Source organism: Pan troglodytes, chromosome 6 (assembly GCF_028858775.2).
Source record: "Pan troglodytes isolate AG18354 chromosome 6, NHGRI_mPanTro3-v2.0_pri, whole genome shotgun sequence".
Taxonomy (NCBI): Eukaryota; Metazoa; Chordata; class Mammalia; order Primates; family Hominidae; genus Pan; species Pan troglodytes.
Window position 1 is genome coordinate 8,911,578 of NC_072404.2, and position 16,947 is coordinate 8,928,524.

The 16,947-nt window shown below is 47.7% G+C and overlaps 1 protein-coding gene across 7 annotated transcripts in view; it reads right to left on the reverse strand.

Moving 5' to 3' along the window:
• CARD11 (caspase recruitment domain family member 11) overlaps positions 1–16,947 on the reverse strand; it is a 137,335-nt gene that overhangs the window by 46,364 nt on the left and 74,024 nt on the right. For 5 of the 7 annotated variants that reach the window (XM_518943.8, XM_016957037.4, XM_054687365.2 and 2 more), the window contains one exon: positions 5,951–6,082. In XM_518943.8, the coding sequence (XP_518943.3) occupies positions 5,951–5,957 (7 nt within the window). In that variant the 5' untranslated portion in view covers positions 5,958–6,082. Of the gene's footprint in view, positions 1–5,950; positions 6,083–7,472; positions 7,591–16,947 lie in introns of all 7 variants that reach the window. The other 2 variants (XM_063815200.1, XM_054687363.2) reach the window with 1 other exon arrangement.

Consider the following 16,947-nt stretch of genomic DNA (forward strand, 5'->3'; position numbering starts at 1 on the left):
TTCCCAACCTCATGAGCCTTGGCCTTCTGTGGTGTCTGGTCCTTGTTGTAGGCCTTCAGTATCCTTCCACCTTCCCCGTTAATTTGAGCTATTAAATTTGTTTTAAAAATTATTATTTTTAGAGACAGGGTTTTGCTCTGCCACCCAGGCTGGAATGCAGTGGGGCAATCCTAGCTCATGGCAGTCTCAAACTCCTGGGCTCGAGCAATCCTCCCACCTCAGCCTCCTGAGTGGTTAGAACTACAGGTGTGTGCCTCCACCCCTGGCTGTTTTGAACATTTTTTGTAGAGACAGGGTCTCACTACAGGCATGCACCACAATGCTGTAGTTTGCCCAGGCTAGTCTCAAACTCCTGGCCTCAAATGACCCTCATACCTCAGCCTCCCAAAGTGCTGGGATTACAGGCATGAGCCACCACTCTTGGCCAATTTGAGATATTTCAAGTGGGATTTTGTTCCCTGCAACCAAAGTGCCTTGAGTAAAAATATCTATTTTCTGTCATGAGCAAAAGTTGGATTTAAAGTAATTAAAAATGAGGATTTGGTCTCCATTGAATCCAATGAACTTTGTATAGAGGACAACTTCCATAGTTCACTGCCTTAAGTTCTGACCTCTATGAGCCTTTTGCTAACACATGGCACTGGCTACCTGGGTCAAAGCCAGCAACACCATAGACACGCCTACAACAATGGCTCATTCTGACAATATGACCACGTGATCATTTGCATTCACAAAGGAAAATGTACTTGCTTTTATTATTTTCAAGAAGTGGACAGCCTAAGAATTTTATTCAATGAATTATTTATTGACTAGGTGGCAGGCACTGCTGGTGTCTCTCCACACGACCCCCGACTTCCTGCTAACAGAATCCTTTTTTTTTTTTTTTTTTCCCAAAAGCCAGGCAGTCTGATGCTTCAGGGAGGCTGAATATCTTTTGAGCTGCAAAGAGTGGCCTTTGTTTGGTCTCTACCAGTAGTGTAGAAACAAGCAGGTGAAGTGCTTTTGGCCATGCAACCTGCAGGAACATGCACTGGGGGCGGTTCTGGAGGTTTTCCTTGATCTTTAACAGGGACACCTTGTCCTTGGGCTTTTGGCTGTGAGTATGTAAAAGTAGATGTGATGGTTTGGGTCACTGCACCTCAGCCTGTATCCCTCAGGTGACATCAAGGTCCGAGGGTCTTTCCAGCTCTCCGCTCTGCCATCCTGAGCCTCAGGATGGCAGAGCGGAGAGCTGGAAAGACCCTCGGTCCTTGATGTCACCTCCTGGGCACTGAATTAACCAGCACTGGGTCCCTCCCACCTCTGGACTCCTGTAAGATATAAATGCTCTTTGTCCCAAGCCTTGTGAAGTTGGGTCTACTGTGATTTGCAGCCCAAAGCCTCCTAACTAATAAAGACATCTACTTAGTACAAAGACTTGCCCAGCACCATGAACGCACAAGAGAGCTGAAAGGCAGGTGTTAAGAAGCTTATACCTTTTGCGGGGTCAGAAGGCACATGCCTAGGAATTAAACAGCAGCTCAAGGCAAGAAGACAGGCAGGTCTGGATAGACCAACCAGCATTTCTTACCAGCTTTCATGAACAAGGAGGTTGTAGTTGGCACATGCCAACCACGTGTTACAAGAGTGCTCAGTGACATAGAAAGCCTTCCTCCCGGGACCCCGGGTGACCCGGTGCAGCCACCTCAGCGGCCTGTCAGCTAAGCAGGAAATAACTAGGGCCAAATCTTCTTTCCAGAGCAGAGATGAAAGGGACCCTCCTGCCTCACTGTAGCTCTCTGCAGCCTTGAGCTCCCAGGCTCCAGCAATCCTCCCACCTCAGCCTCCTAAGTAGCTGGGAATATAGGCGCACACCACCATGCCCGGCCAAGGGACCCTTCTACCTCAGATGCAGTGAAATCACAGACCCTGGATCTCGTTGAAACCTGTCCCATCGTTAATGCCCCTGTGCAGCACAGTTGCTTAGCAACCAGGGGTGAAGTTGAACTTGGGAAAGTGGACCAGTTTGTGAGTGCCTGGACTGAAAGGGCCTCTTCAACCTCAGCCGACTTGAGTGAGAACTGGCTCTGTGCTGAGCACTGTGCTGGGAACAGAGGGTGCAAAGACGTTTCGCACACAGCCCCTGGGTTGCAAGCTGCTCAGAGGTTGGTGGTAAGTGTCAGCCACCCACACAAGCCCCGGTGGGAGGAACAGCATCCTCTGGAACCCTGCAGAGAGGGCAGCCACACGCCCTGCTGGCAGAACAGGAAGTGCTTCCCCTCTGGGCTGCCCGCGTGCCAGGCACCGTGCCTGATCCTTTATAGAAATTATCTCATTTGGCTGGGCATGGTGATTACACCTGTAATCCCAGCACTTTGGGAGGCCGAGGTGGGCAGATCACTTGAGGTCAGGAGTTCGAGACCAGGCTGGCTAACATAGCAAAACCCCATCTCTACTAAAAATACAAAACATCAGCTGAGCATGGTGGCAGGTGCCTGTAGTCCCAGCTACTCAGGAGGCAGAGGCAAGAGAATCACTTGAACCCAGGAGGCAGAGTTTGCAGTGAACCCAGATTGTTCCACTGCACTCCAGCCCTGGCAACAGAGCAAGACTCTGTCTCCAAAAAAAAAAAAAGAAATCATCTCATTTAACGACCACAGCGGCTCTGAGAGATGGATGTGCTCACCCTTGTTTTGTAGACAAGGAAACCAAGAACCAGAGAGCCCTAGCAACTTGCTGAGGGTCACATAGCAAATCTAACTGGGGTTCCAGCCCAGGCCTCCTTCATGTGAAGACCTCCCTGAGGTTCCCCTCCTTAGAGAGCTGGGAGCATTTTGAGTGGGAGTTTGCTAGGCAGAGGGACAGGCAAGATAAAGCAGCCTGGTGAAGGGTGAGTTCATATCACAAAGAGCCGGAGCCATGATCTGGGGGCATCTGTTCTCACTGGAGTGACAGAGTAACGACGCTATTGCACCTCTGTCCCCAGCAGGGGCTCACCTGCAGACATTTGTTACTGTATGAAAAAAACCTGCAAGGGCTGGAAAACAAGTTGGTTTCACCTAGTAGGGTTGAACATGCAGAACATACATGCCAGGAGTCCCTTCTAGATATCATCCCTAGAGAAATCCTACCCGTGTGCATCCAGAGACCTGTGCAAGAATGTTCAACAGCAGCACCGTGTATCCAAAACCAGAAACCGCACACAGACATCGTCCAACAGCGTGGATAAATACACTGTGTATTCAACGCTGGCGCGCTCCCCAGCAGTGAACATGGAAAGAAATATGACCATGTGCATAAACACAGGTGGACCTCAGGAACATGATGCTGAGTGAAAAAGCAAGCCACAGAAGATGCATGGTATAAAACTGTCTATAAGTACTTCAAAAACAGGCTGGGCACAGTGGCTCATGCCTATAATCTCAGCACTTTGGGAGGCCCAGGTGGGAGGATTGCTTGAGGCCAGAAGTTTGAGACCAGCCTGGAAAACACAGCAAGACACCATCTCTACAAAAAATAAAAACAAAGTAGCTGGGCATGGTGGTACATGCCTATAGTCCCAGCTGCTTGGGAGGTGGGAGGATCACTTGAGCCTAGGAGATCAAGGCTGCAATGAACTACGATCACACCACTACATTTCAGGCTGGGAAAAAGTGAGACTCTGTCTCTAAAAAATTAAAAAAATATATACATATATATAAAACAAGGCTGAGTGAGATGGCTCATGCCTGAAATCCCAGCACTTTGGGAGGCCGAGACGGGAGACTGGGAGTTTGAGGCCAGCCTGGACGATATAGCAAGACCCCATCTCTACAAAAAAATAAAAACTTAGCTGGGTGTGGGGTTGCGTGCTTGTAGTCCCAGCTACCCAGAAGGCTGAGATGGAAGGATTGCTTAAGCCAGGAGGTCGAGGCTGCAGGGAGCCTCATACCACTGTACTCCAGCCTGGGAGACAGAGCAAAACCCTGTCTTAAAAATAATTTTTTTTTTAAACATACAAAACAAAACCCTACTGTTAAGGATATACGGCAAAACTATACCAAGAAACAAGGGGACTGATAAAAATCAGAATGGTGGCTTCCCCTGGGGAGGGGCAGCCAGACAGATGTGACCTCTGAAGGTCCCCTGGGGACATTGGTGACACAAGGAATTATGTTATGCTTCAACTGGGGACATGAGTGTCTGTTTCATTGTTCTCTGCCTCATAGATACACATTATATATACATATTTATATGTATGAAATATTTCATGGAAAAAATCTATGGAGAGTGTAGCTAGCCTCAAAAGAAAAAAAATGTCTCAGACACAATTCGAAATGTATTTTCCCTTCTAACACTTCCCTCTAACTCAGCATGACTCAGCCTCATCACCGGGGATGAACCCAGTGGCTCTGTCAAGCTCTGGGCAGTTTCTTTGAAGGCAGTTTTCTCAGAAATGTACCCAGAGGCCCCAAGGCTCTGAACTTTAACAGCATGGCAGGTTGGATGGCCCGTCCCTACCTAAGTCTTAGCTGGAGCTTGTCGCAACTCGCAACTCGAACCCAACCTTGGGCAGGGTTTGACTTCCAGTGTGAGAGAGGTCCTAGGCCACACCAATCTCTTTGCAAATGGCTGAAAAGCAAGTGCCAGGCCCCCAGACTAGGCTCCACAGGAAGGGCTGTGTTGCTCACCTTCCCTGGGAAGCAAAGGACCAGGAGGTGACCCACCTGAGGACGAATTCCATGAGAGTTGCTGGCCTCATGTCCTGACTTACTCATTCAAGACCTCTACTGTGGCTTCCTCTTGCTGTTATGATAAAGTTCCAATCTTTTTTTTTTTTTTTTTTGAGATAGGGTCCTGCGCTGTTGCCCAGGCTGGAGTGCAGTGGCGTGATCTCAGCTCACAGCAGCCTCTGCCTCCTGAGCTCAAGTAATCCTCCTGCCTCCACCTACTGAGTAGCTGGGACCACAGGCAAACACCACCGTGGCCAGCTAATATTTTAAAAATTATTTTTGTAGAGATGGGGTCTTGCTATGTTGCCCAGGCTGGTCTCAAACTCCTGGGCTCGAGTGATCTTCCCACCTTGGACTCCCAAAGTGCTGGGATGACAGGCATGACCACCATGCCAAGCCATGTTCAACTTTTTTTTTTTTTTTTTGAGTCTTGCTCTTTCACCCAGGCTGGAGTGCAGTGGCACCATCTGGGCTCACTGCAGCCTCGGCCTCCTGGGTCCAAGGATTCTCCTGCCTCAGCCTCCTGAGTACCTGGGGTTACAGATGCCCACCACCATGCCTGGCTAATTTTTGTATTTTTTGTAGAGACGGGGTTTCACCATGTTGGCCAGGCTGGTCTTGAACTCTTGACCTCAGATGATCCACTTGCCTTGGTCTCCCAAAGTGCTGGGATTTACAGGTGTAAGCCACTGTGCCTGGCCCATGTTCAGCATCTTGATCTTGATCTTCAGGCCCTGCAAGGTTTGCTTTCTGCCAGCCCCTCAGTCTCATCACAACTACATCCCCGGCCTGCCAGCCTTTTCTCTGATGGTCTCCCAAGCTCCGGCTAGTGTCACAGCCTGATCTCTGCCCTTCTCTCCCTTCACTACTCCCGCCCCTCCGCCAAGTCTCAGGTCACCCTCACTTGCGTTTTTTCCAATATAAAGGAACGGCCAGGCACAGTGTCTCCTGCCTGTAATCAGTGCTTTGGGAGGCAGAGACAGGGAGATTGCTTGAGGCCAGGAGTTTGAGACCAGTCTGGGCAACAGAGCAAGGCCCTGTCTCTACAAAAAATTTAAAAAATTCACCAGATTTGGTTGTGTGTGCCTGTGGTCCCAGCTACTTGGGAGGCTAAAATGGGAGGATCACTTGAGCCAAGGAGGTGGAGGGCTGCAGTACGTTATGATCACGTCACTGCACTCCAGCCGCAGTGATAGAACAAGACCCTGTCTCTCCATAATATATAGAGAGGTATAGAGGGGATAACAGACGCCGAGTACCTGGCATGGAGGGGTGCTCACACACAGGGGCTGCTATCCCGCCATTGGGGTGTGACTTCTACACTTTCCGGCTGGATCTTGTCGTCCCTTGAGCCAGGCTCCCGTTGCATGTGGACTTGCAGTGCTTGGGATCTGAAAAGGAAGAGATAATCAGCCTTGGAGCAGGAGGCGGAGGATGGAGAGAAAGGGAATCATTCTGGGATTAAAGGGATGTTCTGCTTTGGAAGAAAAGGCCAGGAAGTCCTGAGGGGCGTGTCACCCTCGATGACACTGGCAGAGTGGACCACACCAGGGGCTGCAGGGGGAGAAGGGCTTCTGTTCCACCCCGGGGAGTGGACAGCCTGGGAGGCCACTGACACAGGTCCTGACACCCCTGGAGATGGGGAGGAGGGAAGATGGCAGCCTTGGGCATGCTCGTGGCCAGTGTGGAAGATCTTTGATGGAAAAGGCTTTGATGGAAACCTCTGCAGACTGGAGCCACTCTAATCAGCTGCTAATTCATTAGGTCAAAAGCAGCAAACCCCGTTCCCAAACCCCAAAGAGTTCCCGTCACTATGAATTATGTCTTTAGCCTCCAGCCTGCCATGGGTTTGGGCAGGAACACGCGGTAGCCCATACACGCTGTAATTTCCCAAGGGCAGTGTTCCTTATGGTGACTGACGAGGCCACCGCTAATGCCCCACTCAGCCATCCAGGAGCCCAGCTGGGGGTTTGGGTTTTTTGGGGAAGGGTCAGTTCTCCTTCTGGAGAAAGGAGGCCAGGATCTCACTCTGTTGCCCAGGCTGGAGTGCAGTGGGACAATCATGGTAAGAGGAAAAGGTGGGGTTCAAACCCTTGTACGGTAGAAAGAGCCTTATGCCTGTCCCCAAAGCTGCTTGGAACCTGGTGGGGGGCAGGCTTTAGGCAGCTGCTCTAGGACAGCTCCATTCAGGAGTGACAGGGACCCTGGGCCGCTGATGTTTAATCAAGGACTTCCTTGGTTTTGGCTTTGAAGACTAACCACAGGTGACATGAGATCTCCCGGGGCTGACAGAAGCTGTTCCTGTCGGGCATCGGCTGGGCTTGGAGTGAACTGTCAGAGGCCCTCAGCCCCGGGGAGGTGGTGGCGACAGGCATCTCTGGAGGACACCATCTCCCTGGTCTCCTCACGGCCTCCCTGCTCTGTGGCTGGGACAGGGCCAGGGGTTGGGGCTGGGTGGGGAAGGGAATCAGAGAACCAAAGGCCTCTGCAAAGGCAGCAGAGCAGTCCACAGGCCAGTCAGCAAGCACAAAGGGAAATGACACTGTCTGCCTTTCTTAAAAAAGAGAATGTGTTTATCATCAGAAAAAAAAAAGGCTTTAAAAAATTGTAAGGAAGGCTTTAATTGTGGCCAGGCATGGTGGCTCATGCCTGTAATCCCAGCACTTTGAAAAGCTGAAGTGGGAGGATTGCTTGAGGTCAGGAGTTCAAGACCAGCTTGGGGGAACATAGCGAGACCCTATCTCCACACACACACAAAAATTATCTGGCCTGTACACCTACAGTCTCAGCTACTCAAGAGGCTGAGGTGGGAACATCGCTTGAGCCCAGGAGGTTGAGGCTGCAGTGAGCCATGATTGCGCCACTGTACTCCAGCTGGGGTGACAGAGCAAGACCCTGTCTCAAAGAGAAAAAAAAGAAAGGTTTTAATTACAAGAAAGGAGAAACAAGGCTGGGTGCTGTGGCTCACGCCTGTAATCCCAGCAGTTTGGGAGGCCGAGGTGGGCAGATCAGCTGAGGTCGGGAGTTTGAGACCAGCCTGACCAACATGGTGAAGCTCTGTCTCTACTAAAAATACAGAAATTAGCTGGGCGTGGCGCATGCCTGTTGTCCCAGCTACTTGGGAGGTTAAGGCAGGAGAATCGCTTGAGCTGGGGGCAGAGGTTGCAGTGAGCCGAGATCGCACAGTCGCATTCCAGCCTGGGCTGCAAGAGTGAAACTCTGTCTAAAAAAAAAAAAAAAAAAAAAAAAGGAGAAACAGGCTTGAACAACTACCCTTGCTGTTCTACCCCTACCCCCTACCCACTATGTCAACGTAGGTTGGGAAAACTGAGGCACAAGAAAACCAGTACTGAGGCTGGGCTGTTTCTGACTTTAGAATTTTGATGACAGCATTTGGGAACTTGGTCCTCAGGTCAGGGAAGATTTCTAGGATTAAAAGTCAATCTCTTGACCACTTGCAAGACCGGCTCATAGGTGTAACATGCAACTGACCAAACACCATCCCTCGTGCTTACAGACTATCCGGTGTGTGCCAGACAGTTTGTTAGGCGTCACTGATGAACCTCCAGAACACTTTGAGATAGGTGGTATCATCATCACCACCACCACCACCACCTTACAACCAAGAACACAAAAGCTTAGAGAGGGCTGGGCATGGTGGCTCACGCCTATAATCCCAGCACTTTGGGAGGCTGACGCGGGTGGATCATGAGGTCAGGAGATCGAGACCAACCTATCCTGGCTAACATGGTGAAACCCCGTCTCTACTAAAAATGCAAAAAAATTAGCCGGGTATGGTGGTGGGCGCCTGTAATCCCAGCACTTTGGGAAGCCGAGGCGGGAGGATCACAAGGTCAGGAAATAGAGACAGTCCTGGCTAATATGGTGAAAGCCTGTCTCTACTGAAAATACGAAAAATTAGCCAGGCATGGTGGTGGGTGCCCGTAGTCCCAGCTACTCGAGTGGCTGAGGCAGGAGAATGGTGGGAACCCGGGAGGCGGAGCTTTCAGTGAGTCGAGATCGCGCCACTGCACTCTAGCCTGGGCAACAGAGCAAGACTCCGTCTCAAAACAAACAAACAAACAACTGTTGCTTCTCAAAAGAGGAATCAATTGCTTAATGCACTGTAGATTCCTCATGGTGGTGTTTTCCAAGTACAATCAATGCCCATTCACCCCACAATGAAGCCTGCTAGTTGACAAACGAAATGTTAGTTTTTCTTTTTTTTCCTTTTTTTTGAGATGGAATGTTGCTCTCGTTGCCCAGGCTGGAGTGCAGTGGCGTGATCTCTGCTCACTGCAACCTCTGCCTCCTGGGTTGAAGTGATTCTCCTGCCTCAGCCTCCTGAGTAACTGGGATTACAGGCATGCGCCACCATGCCCGGCTAATTTTTGTATTTTTAGTAGAGATGGGGTTTTACCATGTTGGCCAGGCTGGTCTCGAACTCCTGACCTCAGGTGATCCAACAGCCTTGGCCTCCCAAAATGCTGGGATTACAGGTGTGAACCACCGTGCCTGGCTGGGAAATGCTGGGGTTTTTGTTGCCTCTCACTTAAGAATAAACAGAGGCAAGGATCACTTGATGGTTGAGGAAAGTCTCCACATGAAAGGCAGAGATCAAAAGGGTCACACAGACACAAGGAACCTGCTAGGAGCAGACAATGCACAGAATAAGAGAAAATTTTAAAAAACATAACCTGGCCGGTGCAGTGGCTCACACCCCTAATCCCAGTACTTTGGGAAGCTGAGGTGGGAGGATTGCTTGAGCCCAGGGATTCGAGGCCAGTTTGAACAATATAGTGAGACACTGTCTCCACAAAAAATCAAAAAATTAGCTGGGCATGGTGATATGTACCTGTAGTCTTGGCTACACAGGAGGGTGAGTCAGGAGGATTGCTCCACCCCAGGAGATTGAGGCTGCAGTGAGCCATGTTTGCACCACTGCATTCCAGCCTGAGCAACACAGCGATACCCTGTCTCAAAAGAAACCCCCAAAGCATAACCTGATAATTAAGAATCATTTAGAGATGAGATGAAGCATTGCATCCATAAAGCAATGGTAGGGTGCTAAGAAGAGGAACAATCAAAGAACAAGAAGTTCTTGGCAATTAAAAATAAGGCAGCAGAAATTTAAAATCAATAGAAGGCTTGGAAGATAAAGTTGAGGAAATTTCCTGAAAAGTTAAATAAAAAATTAAAGAGAAGGAAGATAAGAGGGGAGGGAATGAGATCAATTTAGAAGGTCTAATATCCAATAAATAGAAATCCTAAAAAGAGATGACAAAGACTGTGTCTTCTTGTTATATATCTTCTGGGGATAGACTATAAATCAAGGGATGAAATTATCAGAGAAATAACGTTAGAGAAGTCTCTGAGTGTAAAAACATGAGACTTCAGACTTAATAGGCTCTTTGAATATTAGTACAATCAGTTGAAAAGAAACTTCTCAGTGCACATTGTTGCAAAAATTCTGGCCACCAGGGAATAAGAAACGACCCTAGAAGTTTCCAGAGAGAAAACCTCAGGTCACATGAAGAAGAATGGAAGCAAATATACCATCAAACTCCTCAATACAAATACTGGAAGCTCGGAGAAAATGAGGCAATGCCTTCACATTTTTGATGGAAAATTCTTTTTTACCTGGGATCCTATATCCACCCAAACTATTATGTGTGAAAATAGAATAAAATTATTTTCAGAAAAGCAGGAACTCCAAATATTTGCTCCTAGGCACCTTTTCATTGGAAGCTACTAGAGGATATGATGCAGCAAAATGAGGAAGTAAACAATAAAGAGGAAGGTATGGAGCTCACAAAGCAAGGAATCTACTTGGGGAAGCAGCAAGGAAAGTCCCAGGGTGAAAGCAAAGCGGCCAGGAGCAATTGGCCAAGATTGCAACAGGATCATGGAGTGTCCACAAGGGAGAGGTTGCCAGGGGAAAAACAGAATGATTTTCTGATACATTTGATAATTCAGGAAATCATATTGTTAGGCGAATGACAGATCTGAGAGTCAGATGGGGAAACAATGAAGAATAAGTACATTTAAAAGAAACCCTGTGCAAAAGCAAAGGAAAAAAAAAGAGGCAATATTAACTCCAGGAAAAAACAAAAGTGCAGACAAGAAAGAAAATCAGAGCACACAACTTGCCTTAACATGAACAATATTTACCTCGTTATAATAATATAACCGCCACAGATGAATCAACACAACAGATTGTGGCCTAATATAATGAGAAAATGGAGGAAGGGGAAGTGCTTTGAATGGGTTATTAGTAAAAGAGAGCTAAATTCTCATCTATCTAACAATATGTCAGTTGATAATGTCTTAAAACTAACATATCAACAAATAGCAAGGCAAACATTATTTAGACCTAGTGAAAAAGAACAGAAGAAATAACAGAAGAAAACAAGGTGAAAAAGAGGTTTTTTTGTTTTGTTTTTTGTTTTTAGGTGGAGTCTCACTCTGTCACCCAGGATGGAGTGCAGTGGCACGATTTCGGCTCACTGCAACCTCCACCTCCCAGGTTCATGCGATTCCCCTGCCTCAGCCTCCCAAGTAGCTGGGATTACAGGTATGCTCTATGTCTGGCTAATTTTTGTATATTTAGTAGAGACGGGGTTTCACCATGTTGGCCAGGCTGGTCTCAAACTCCTGATCTTAAGTGATCCACCTGCCTGGGCCTCCCAAAGTGCTGGGACTATAGGCATGAACCACTGTGCTTGGCCTGAAGAAGAGTTTGAGGTGATTGCCTCTGGGGATCAGGACTAGGGGATGATGATGGCTGGGTTGGGGAGTGATGTTTTTCTTACATGCCTATTTTACTTTCTTATTTTCAATTTTTTAATTAAAAATATAATAGAGATGGGGTTTTGTCATATTGCCCAGGCTGGTCTTGAATTCCTGGACTCAAGTGATCCACCCGCCTTGGCCTCCCAAAGTGCTGGAATTACGGACGTAGCCACCATGCCTGGTGTATTTTGCTCCTTTGCATGACTCATGTATGACTTCGATAAAAAATAAAACTAACTAAAAAAAACACATGTCAGTCATTGGAAATATGGATAATGCATTTAAGTATGAAGAACAAAATAGTTATCTTCAGTCTTTGCACACACACCACGTTCCATCTTTTGCAATGCTTGTGAGTCAGCTCACCCCTTCCTAAACTGAAACTGCTGACTGTGTATCTGGCTCTTCATGGATATCACCTTGATTAATCTTCACAGAAGCTCAATTAGGTGGCTTTATTACTCCCATTTTATGGATGAGAAGGTAGGATCTGAGAGTTCAATAACAGAGTGAGATCTCACAGCTAATAAGTGGAAGAGCAGAGATTCCTACTGAGCCTCCCTGAACTCACATCATCTGAGCTTAATTAAACTAGCAATCATCCCAGCTAATGTTTATTTAGCATAGCATCTAATCGAACCAATTATATTCTTTTCTTCCTGAGCTCCAAATCTTCCTCTTTATTACTGTGTGTGTGTGTGTCTGTGTGTAGAGACAGGGCCTCACTATGCTCTGGAATTATAGATGTGAGCCACCGTGCCCAGCCTCTTTATTAATTTAAGCCCTCATTTTGCCGGAATGTATACTTGAATAGCTGCCTCTGAAAAGGCATATGGAATTGCTATTTGCCAGATATCATGCTAAATGTTCTATGTCGATTATCTCATTTAATACACAAAACAACCCTATGAGGTAGATACTCCTACGCTCCTTATTTTATAGAAGAGGAAACTGAGGCACTCAAAGAGAGTTCCAGCAATTTGCCACATGTCTGTCTCATCTCTGTATCCCCAGGAGAAATTAGCATGGAGCTATATTCTTAGTAGGTGTTCAATATATATATTAGTTGAGTGGATAAATACAAATAAATATCAAATCTTGAATAAAATAAACATTAAGTTTCCCATTGCTTCAAACCCAGGGAGCCCTCTGGAAATGAGCTGTCTTTAGGGGGGGCAGACACCTCTTTTTTCCAAGAGCTGCCCCAGTGCAAAAGCTCTGGAAACAGGAGGAGATAAACAGTTAGATGAATGCATCTCTGGTTAATTGATTTGCCTGCATGATTGGAGTGAATGGCTTAATATGCAGGGTTTAATTATTCCAATGAAACCTCCACTTAATTGAAAGGGCTTCTAGCAGAAAAAAGGGAAAGAGATTATTTAAAAGGATGATCTACTGCCCATGAGAAAGGACTGAAGAGACATGGATACATGCCCGGACTCCAGCTATACTCAGTGTTTACAGCCCTGAAATGAAAGCTTGATGGAAAAGAGCCAGAATCATCCCTTCATGTACCACCTGCCCCATCCCCTTCATTCCTACAAAGAGGGCACTTGCAGAAGCAGCTAGAAAATTCCCCCTGCAAGACTATTCCCTGGTATCCCAGTTAACTTTTTAACCTCTGTCTATCTCAGCTCATTCAACCAAAATCCTGAGATGATAATATTTCCCATCAATTAACATGCGTTGAGCAATCAGCAGAGCTTCACTGATACATATTTTGAAAGTAGCAATTATCATTTTAAATTTGCAGTGGTGTGGCAGACATTGCCAGCTGCTGGCCCAATAGCCATTCTCTCTTAGTTATTAAGAGATCACCAGTTTTTTTTGGGAACATTACTGTGCCCAACCAAAAACCTGTTATTTCCAGCATCCCTTGCAGCTAGGTGGCTATTTGACACCACTCTGGCCAGGGAGATGTAGGTGGAAGTTTCTGGATGAGACATATGGGAAGGCTCTTTAAAAGGAGGCAGATTTCAGATGAGAAGAGCCCTTTACTTGTCCTTCTCTTCCTACCTGGAATGTGGGTGTGATGCCTGGAGGCATAGCAGCTATTTTGTGACAGTGAAGACTAGGCCAGGCTCTAAGGATGACTGATTAGGATGCTATAAGAACCTCAGGTCATTGATGACAACCCTGGACAGCTAACCTTTGAATTCTTGGTCCATGAGAAGAGTAAAACCCCTAGTAGGCAGAAAATCTGATTCTGTTTCTATTATTTGCAGCTGCAAACAGTCCTAACAGACACAAGTGCCACATACAATGCACACTTTCTAAGTTATATTGGTCCTGGCCACAGACCCCTGATCCCTGAAATCAGAGCAACCCGCTTATCGATCTATTCCTTCCCATTCTTTTTTCCTAGAGACAAAACCAAAGTTGGCAAGTGGTCAATAAGAACTAAGTATTTAATACTCTCCGTGTCTAAAGTGCTGCGGCGGACAGAAACAAATGGTGCAGCTCTGAGGGGTGAGCAGTACCATGAGGAGATAAGGATCGCCCAGGAAATTGTAACTCACGGACGACACCCTCAGCCATTGGTTTAACCATTCCCAGCTTTCAGTGTGTAGGCAGGATGATTTATCTCACCTGCCTTCTGTGGCCCTGCTTTGTATCCCCAGCATGCCCCTCACTGTGCAGTCAATGCTGTCACTTCTCCAGCCTCTGCCTTATCCCCTGGGCTGCATCTCCCCTTGCATCAGCTCTCGCTCTTCCATAGGCACCCAACCTCCTCCCCATGTCACATTACAGCCGAGCTTCCCGGCCACCATCCCCGGCAAGGCCTAGTCCCTTGGTCCAGAGCACTGCCCGCCACCCCAAGCATCCCCTCAGGCACCAGGCTGCCTCTAATATTCATACCTGAAGCTCCCCAAGAGGCAACATCATTTTTAGCTGACTCAGGCAAAGGGCCAATGGCTCCTGAAGATAAAAATGTCTCATCTTGATTCCTTTTTAGGAAAGGCGAGAGCATCAGTAGGAAGTTAAGAGGGGCTGGTGTGCCCTGAACCCAGAGACCAAGGGCACCACCACATATCATCCCCCAGCCCCCCGGAATATATCCACACTTATTCTGCAGTGGCTTCAGATTTGTACCAAGACGATGAAGTGTGGAAAGGCACGCACCCCTAGTATTCCCAAAGGACACTGCTTCCTGGGTCTCCTTTTTTCTAACGCCACCGCAGAAAAGCTTTTGATAGAAGCCCAATTAGGAGTGACAGATTTAAATTGTTCTGAAATGCACATCAATTCATCACGTCCACTTTTTATGAGCATTGGCCCCACCTGGATTTCAGGTCCGTGCACAGGGCTGATTGACAGCTCTGATGGCGACCAGGAGCCATGATGGGACCACTCAGCCAGACCCAAATCCCAGACTGAGGTCACCCTTTCGGACTCCTGTCAAGTCAGACTTGCTACAGGACTGGCTAGGGGGAAACCCTGGCCTTGATAACGAAATACTCTTCTCTCCTGCTGTTGCCTCTGAAGCCTGGTCAGCAAATCCGCCTTCCCCACAGGAGACTGATAAGCAGTTGCGACCACCAGCTGATTCCAATTCAAGACCTCGCTGTGCTTTCAAAGATGGGCTCTTGGCTTCACCTGTGCACTGGATGGAATTTGTTTCATTGCTGTGTTCTTCAGTGTCCTGGCTGGCATTTTATTGCCTGGGTTGGAAGCAACTTGGGGAGCCCATTGTCCCTCTTTGAGTTCTCCATGTCAGTGTCGTGATTTGCTTGGGCCACGCTATCCGGTATGGAGTGGGTTTTTAATAATTATTTGCCGAATTGAGTGCTCTGATGTTTTATGATAAAAACATTCTGTTGTCACAGAATTACATTCAGTGTCAGTCCACCAAGGAGAATGCAGTGAGCTTAAGTGCTGTGACGGGCCCGGGACGGCTACTCTGCAGTTTTGTCTGACTGCTCCAGTGGAGTGAGGACCCTTCCTTCATGCCACCTGTGCACTGGGCACAGAACAAATTTTTGTACCACTTCTTTTTTAAATTAAAAATTTTTTTTTACAGATGGGGTCTTGCTCTGTCATCCAGGCTGGAGTGCAGTGGCATGATCATAGCTCACTGCAGCCTCCAACTCCTGGGCTCAAGTGATCCTCCCATCACAGCCTCCCAGAGCACTGGTATTACAGGGGCACACCACCACCCCTGGATAACTTTGTTTTTTAAGAGATGGGGGGGGGGGGTCTTGCTATGTTGCCCAGGCTGGTCTTGAACTCTTGGCTTCAAGGGATCCTCTTGCCTTGGCCTCCCAAAGTGCTGGGATTTCAGGCATGAGGCAGCCTGCTGGGCCCAGTTTCTGCCTCTTACCCTCTTTTGCCATTGCTGGTTCGTACACCTGTCGTGAATTCCTTGGAGGAGCCTCACATGTACCCATCGGTGCCTTTCCAGCACAGCACCTGGACCTCCTTTGTAGAGTGACTGAATAAACAAGTCTCCTGTAGCGTGTAGCCTGGAGACTTGACACGAAAGCAACAGCAAAGTGGGATACAGAGCCTGTGTTTTTGTGCATACATTAAATTCGGGAGGAGGAGAGGTGGGAGGAAATTGTGTTACTCTTTGGTTTTGGGAAGTTGAGAGACAGTTTGGAAGGTGCAAAATCAGACATGGGACAGGCACTGCCGGAGACTTGGGCATTAGCAAGCAAAATCCTGCCCCTGGGAGCCCTCGGGGCTGGCATGTGAATGTGTGGGGTGGGCCCAGCAGCCCCGAGAATCTTCTCAGTGAGAGAGTCGGGCCCTTGAGTTTTGTAGAAAAGGTCACCAGTATCATCAAATGAGTCCCACTCGGAGAGTGGCCAAGAACCAGAGGTGGAAGAGCCTGTGGGAGCCACAATCAGACCTTAAATCTTCCTCATTATCTTCTTCTCATCTCACTCGGCTGCCACTAGAACCCCCAAGGAGCCCGCGACAGGGTTAGGCCAGGCCAGGCCAGATGCCTTTGGAGTCAACCCCGGGAAAGTCTGCAAAGCGTGGTAATGAGGATATTCCAGACAGACTGCGGGGACGGGGGTCCCACTCACTCACTTGCACATTCACTCACTTGCGCATTCACTCCCACTCACTCGTTCACTCATTCACTCATTTACTCACTCATCCACTCACTCATTCATTTACTCACTCATCCACTCGCTCACTCTCTCATGCACTAACTCATTTACTCACTCATCCACTCATTCACTCACTCATTCACTCACTCACTCATTCACTCACTCATTTACTCACTCATCCACTCATTCACTCACTCACTCATTCACTCACTCATTTACTCACTCATCTACTCATTCATTCACTCACACATCCATTCACTCATTCATCCATTCACTCACTGACTCACTCATCCATTCACTCACTCACTCACTCATTCAATCATTCATCCATTCACTCATTCACTCACTCATCCATTCACTCATTCACTCACTCATCCATTCACTCACTGACTCATTCATCCATT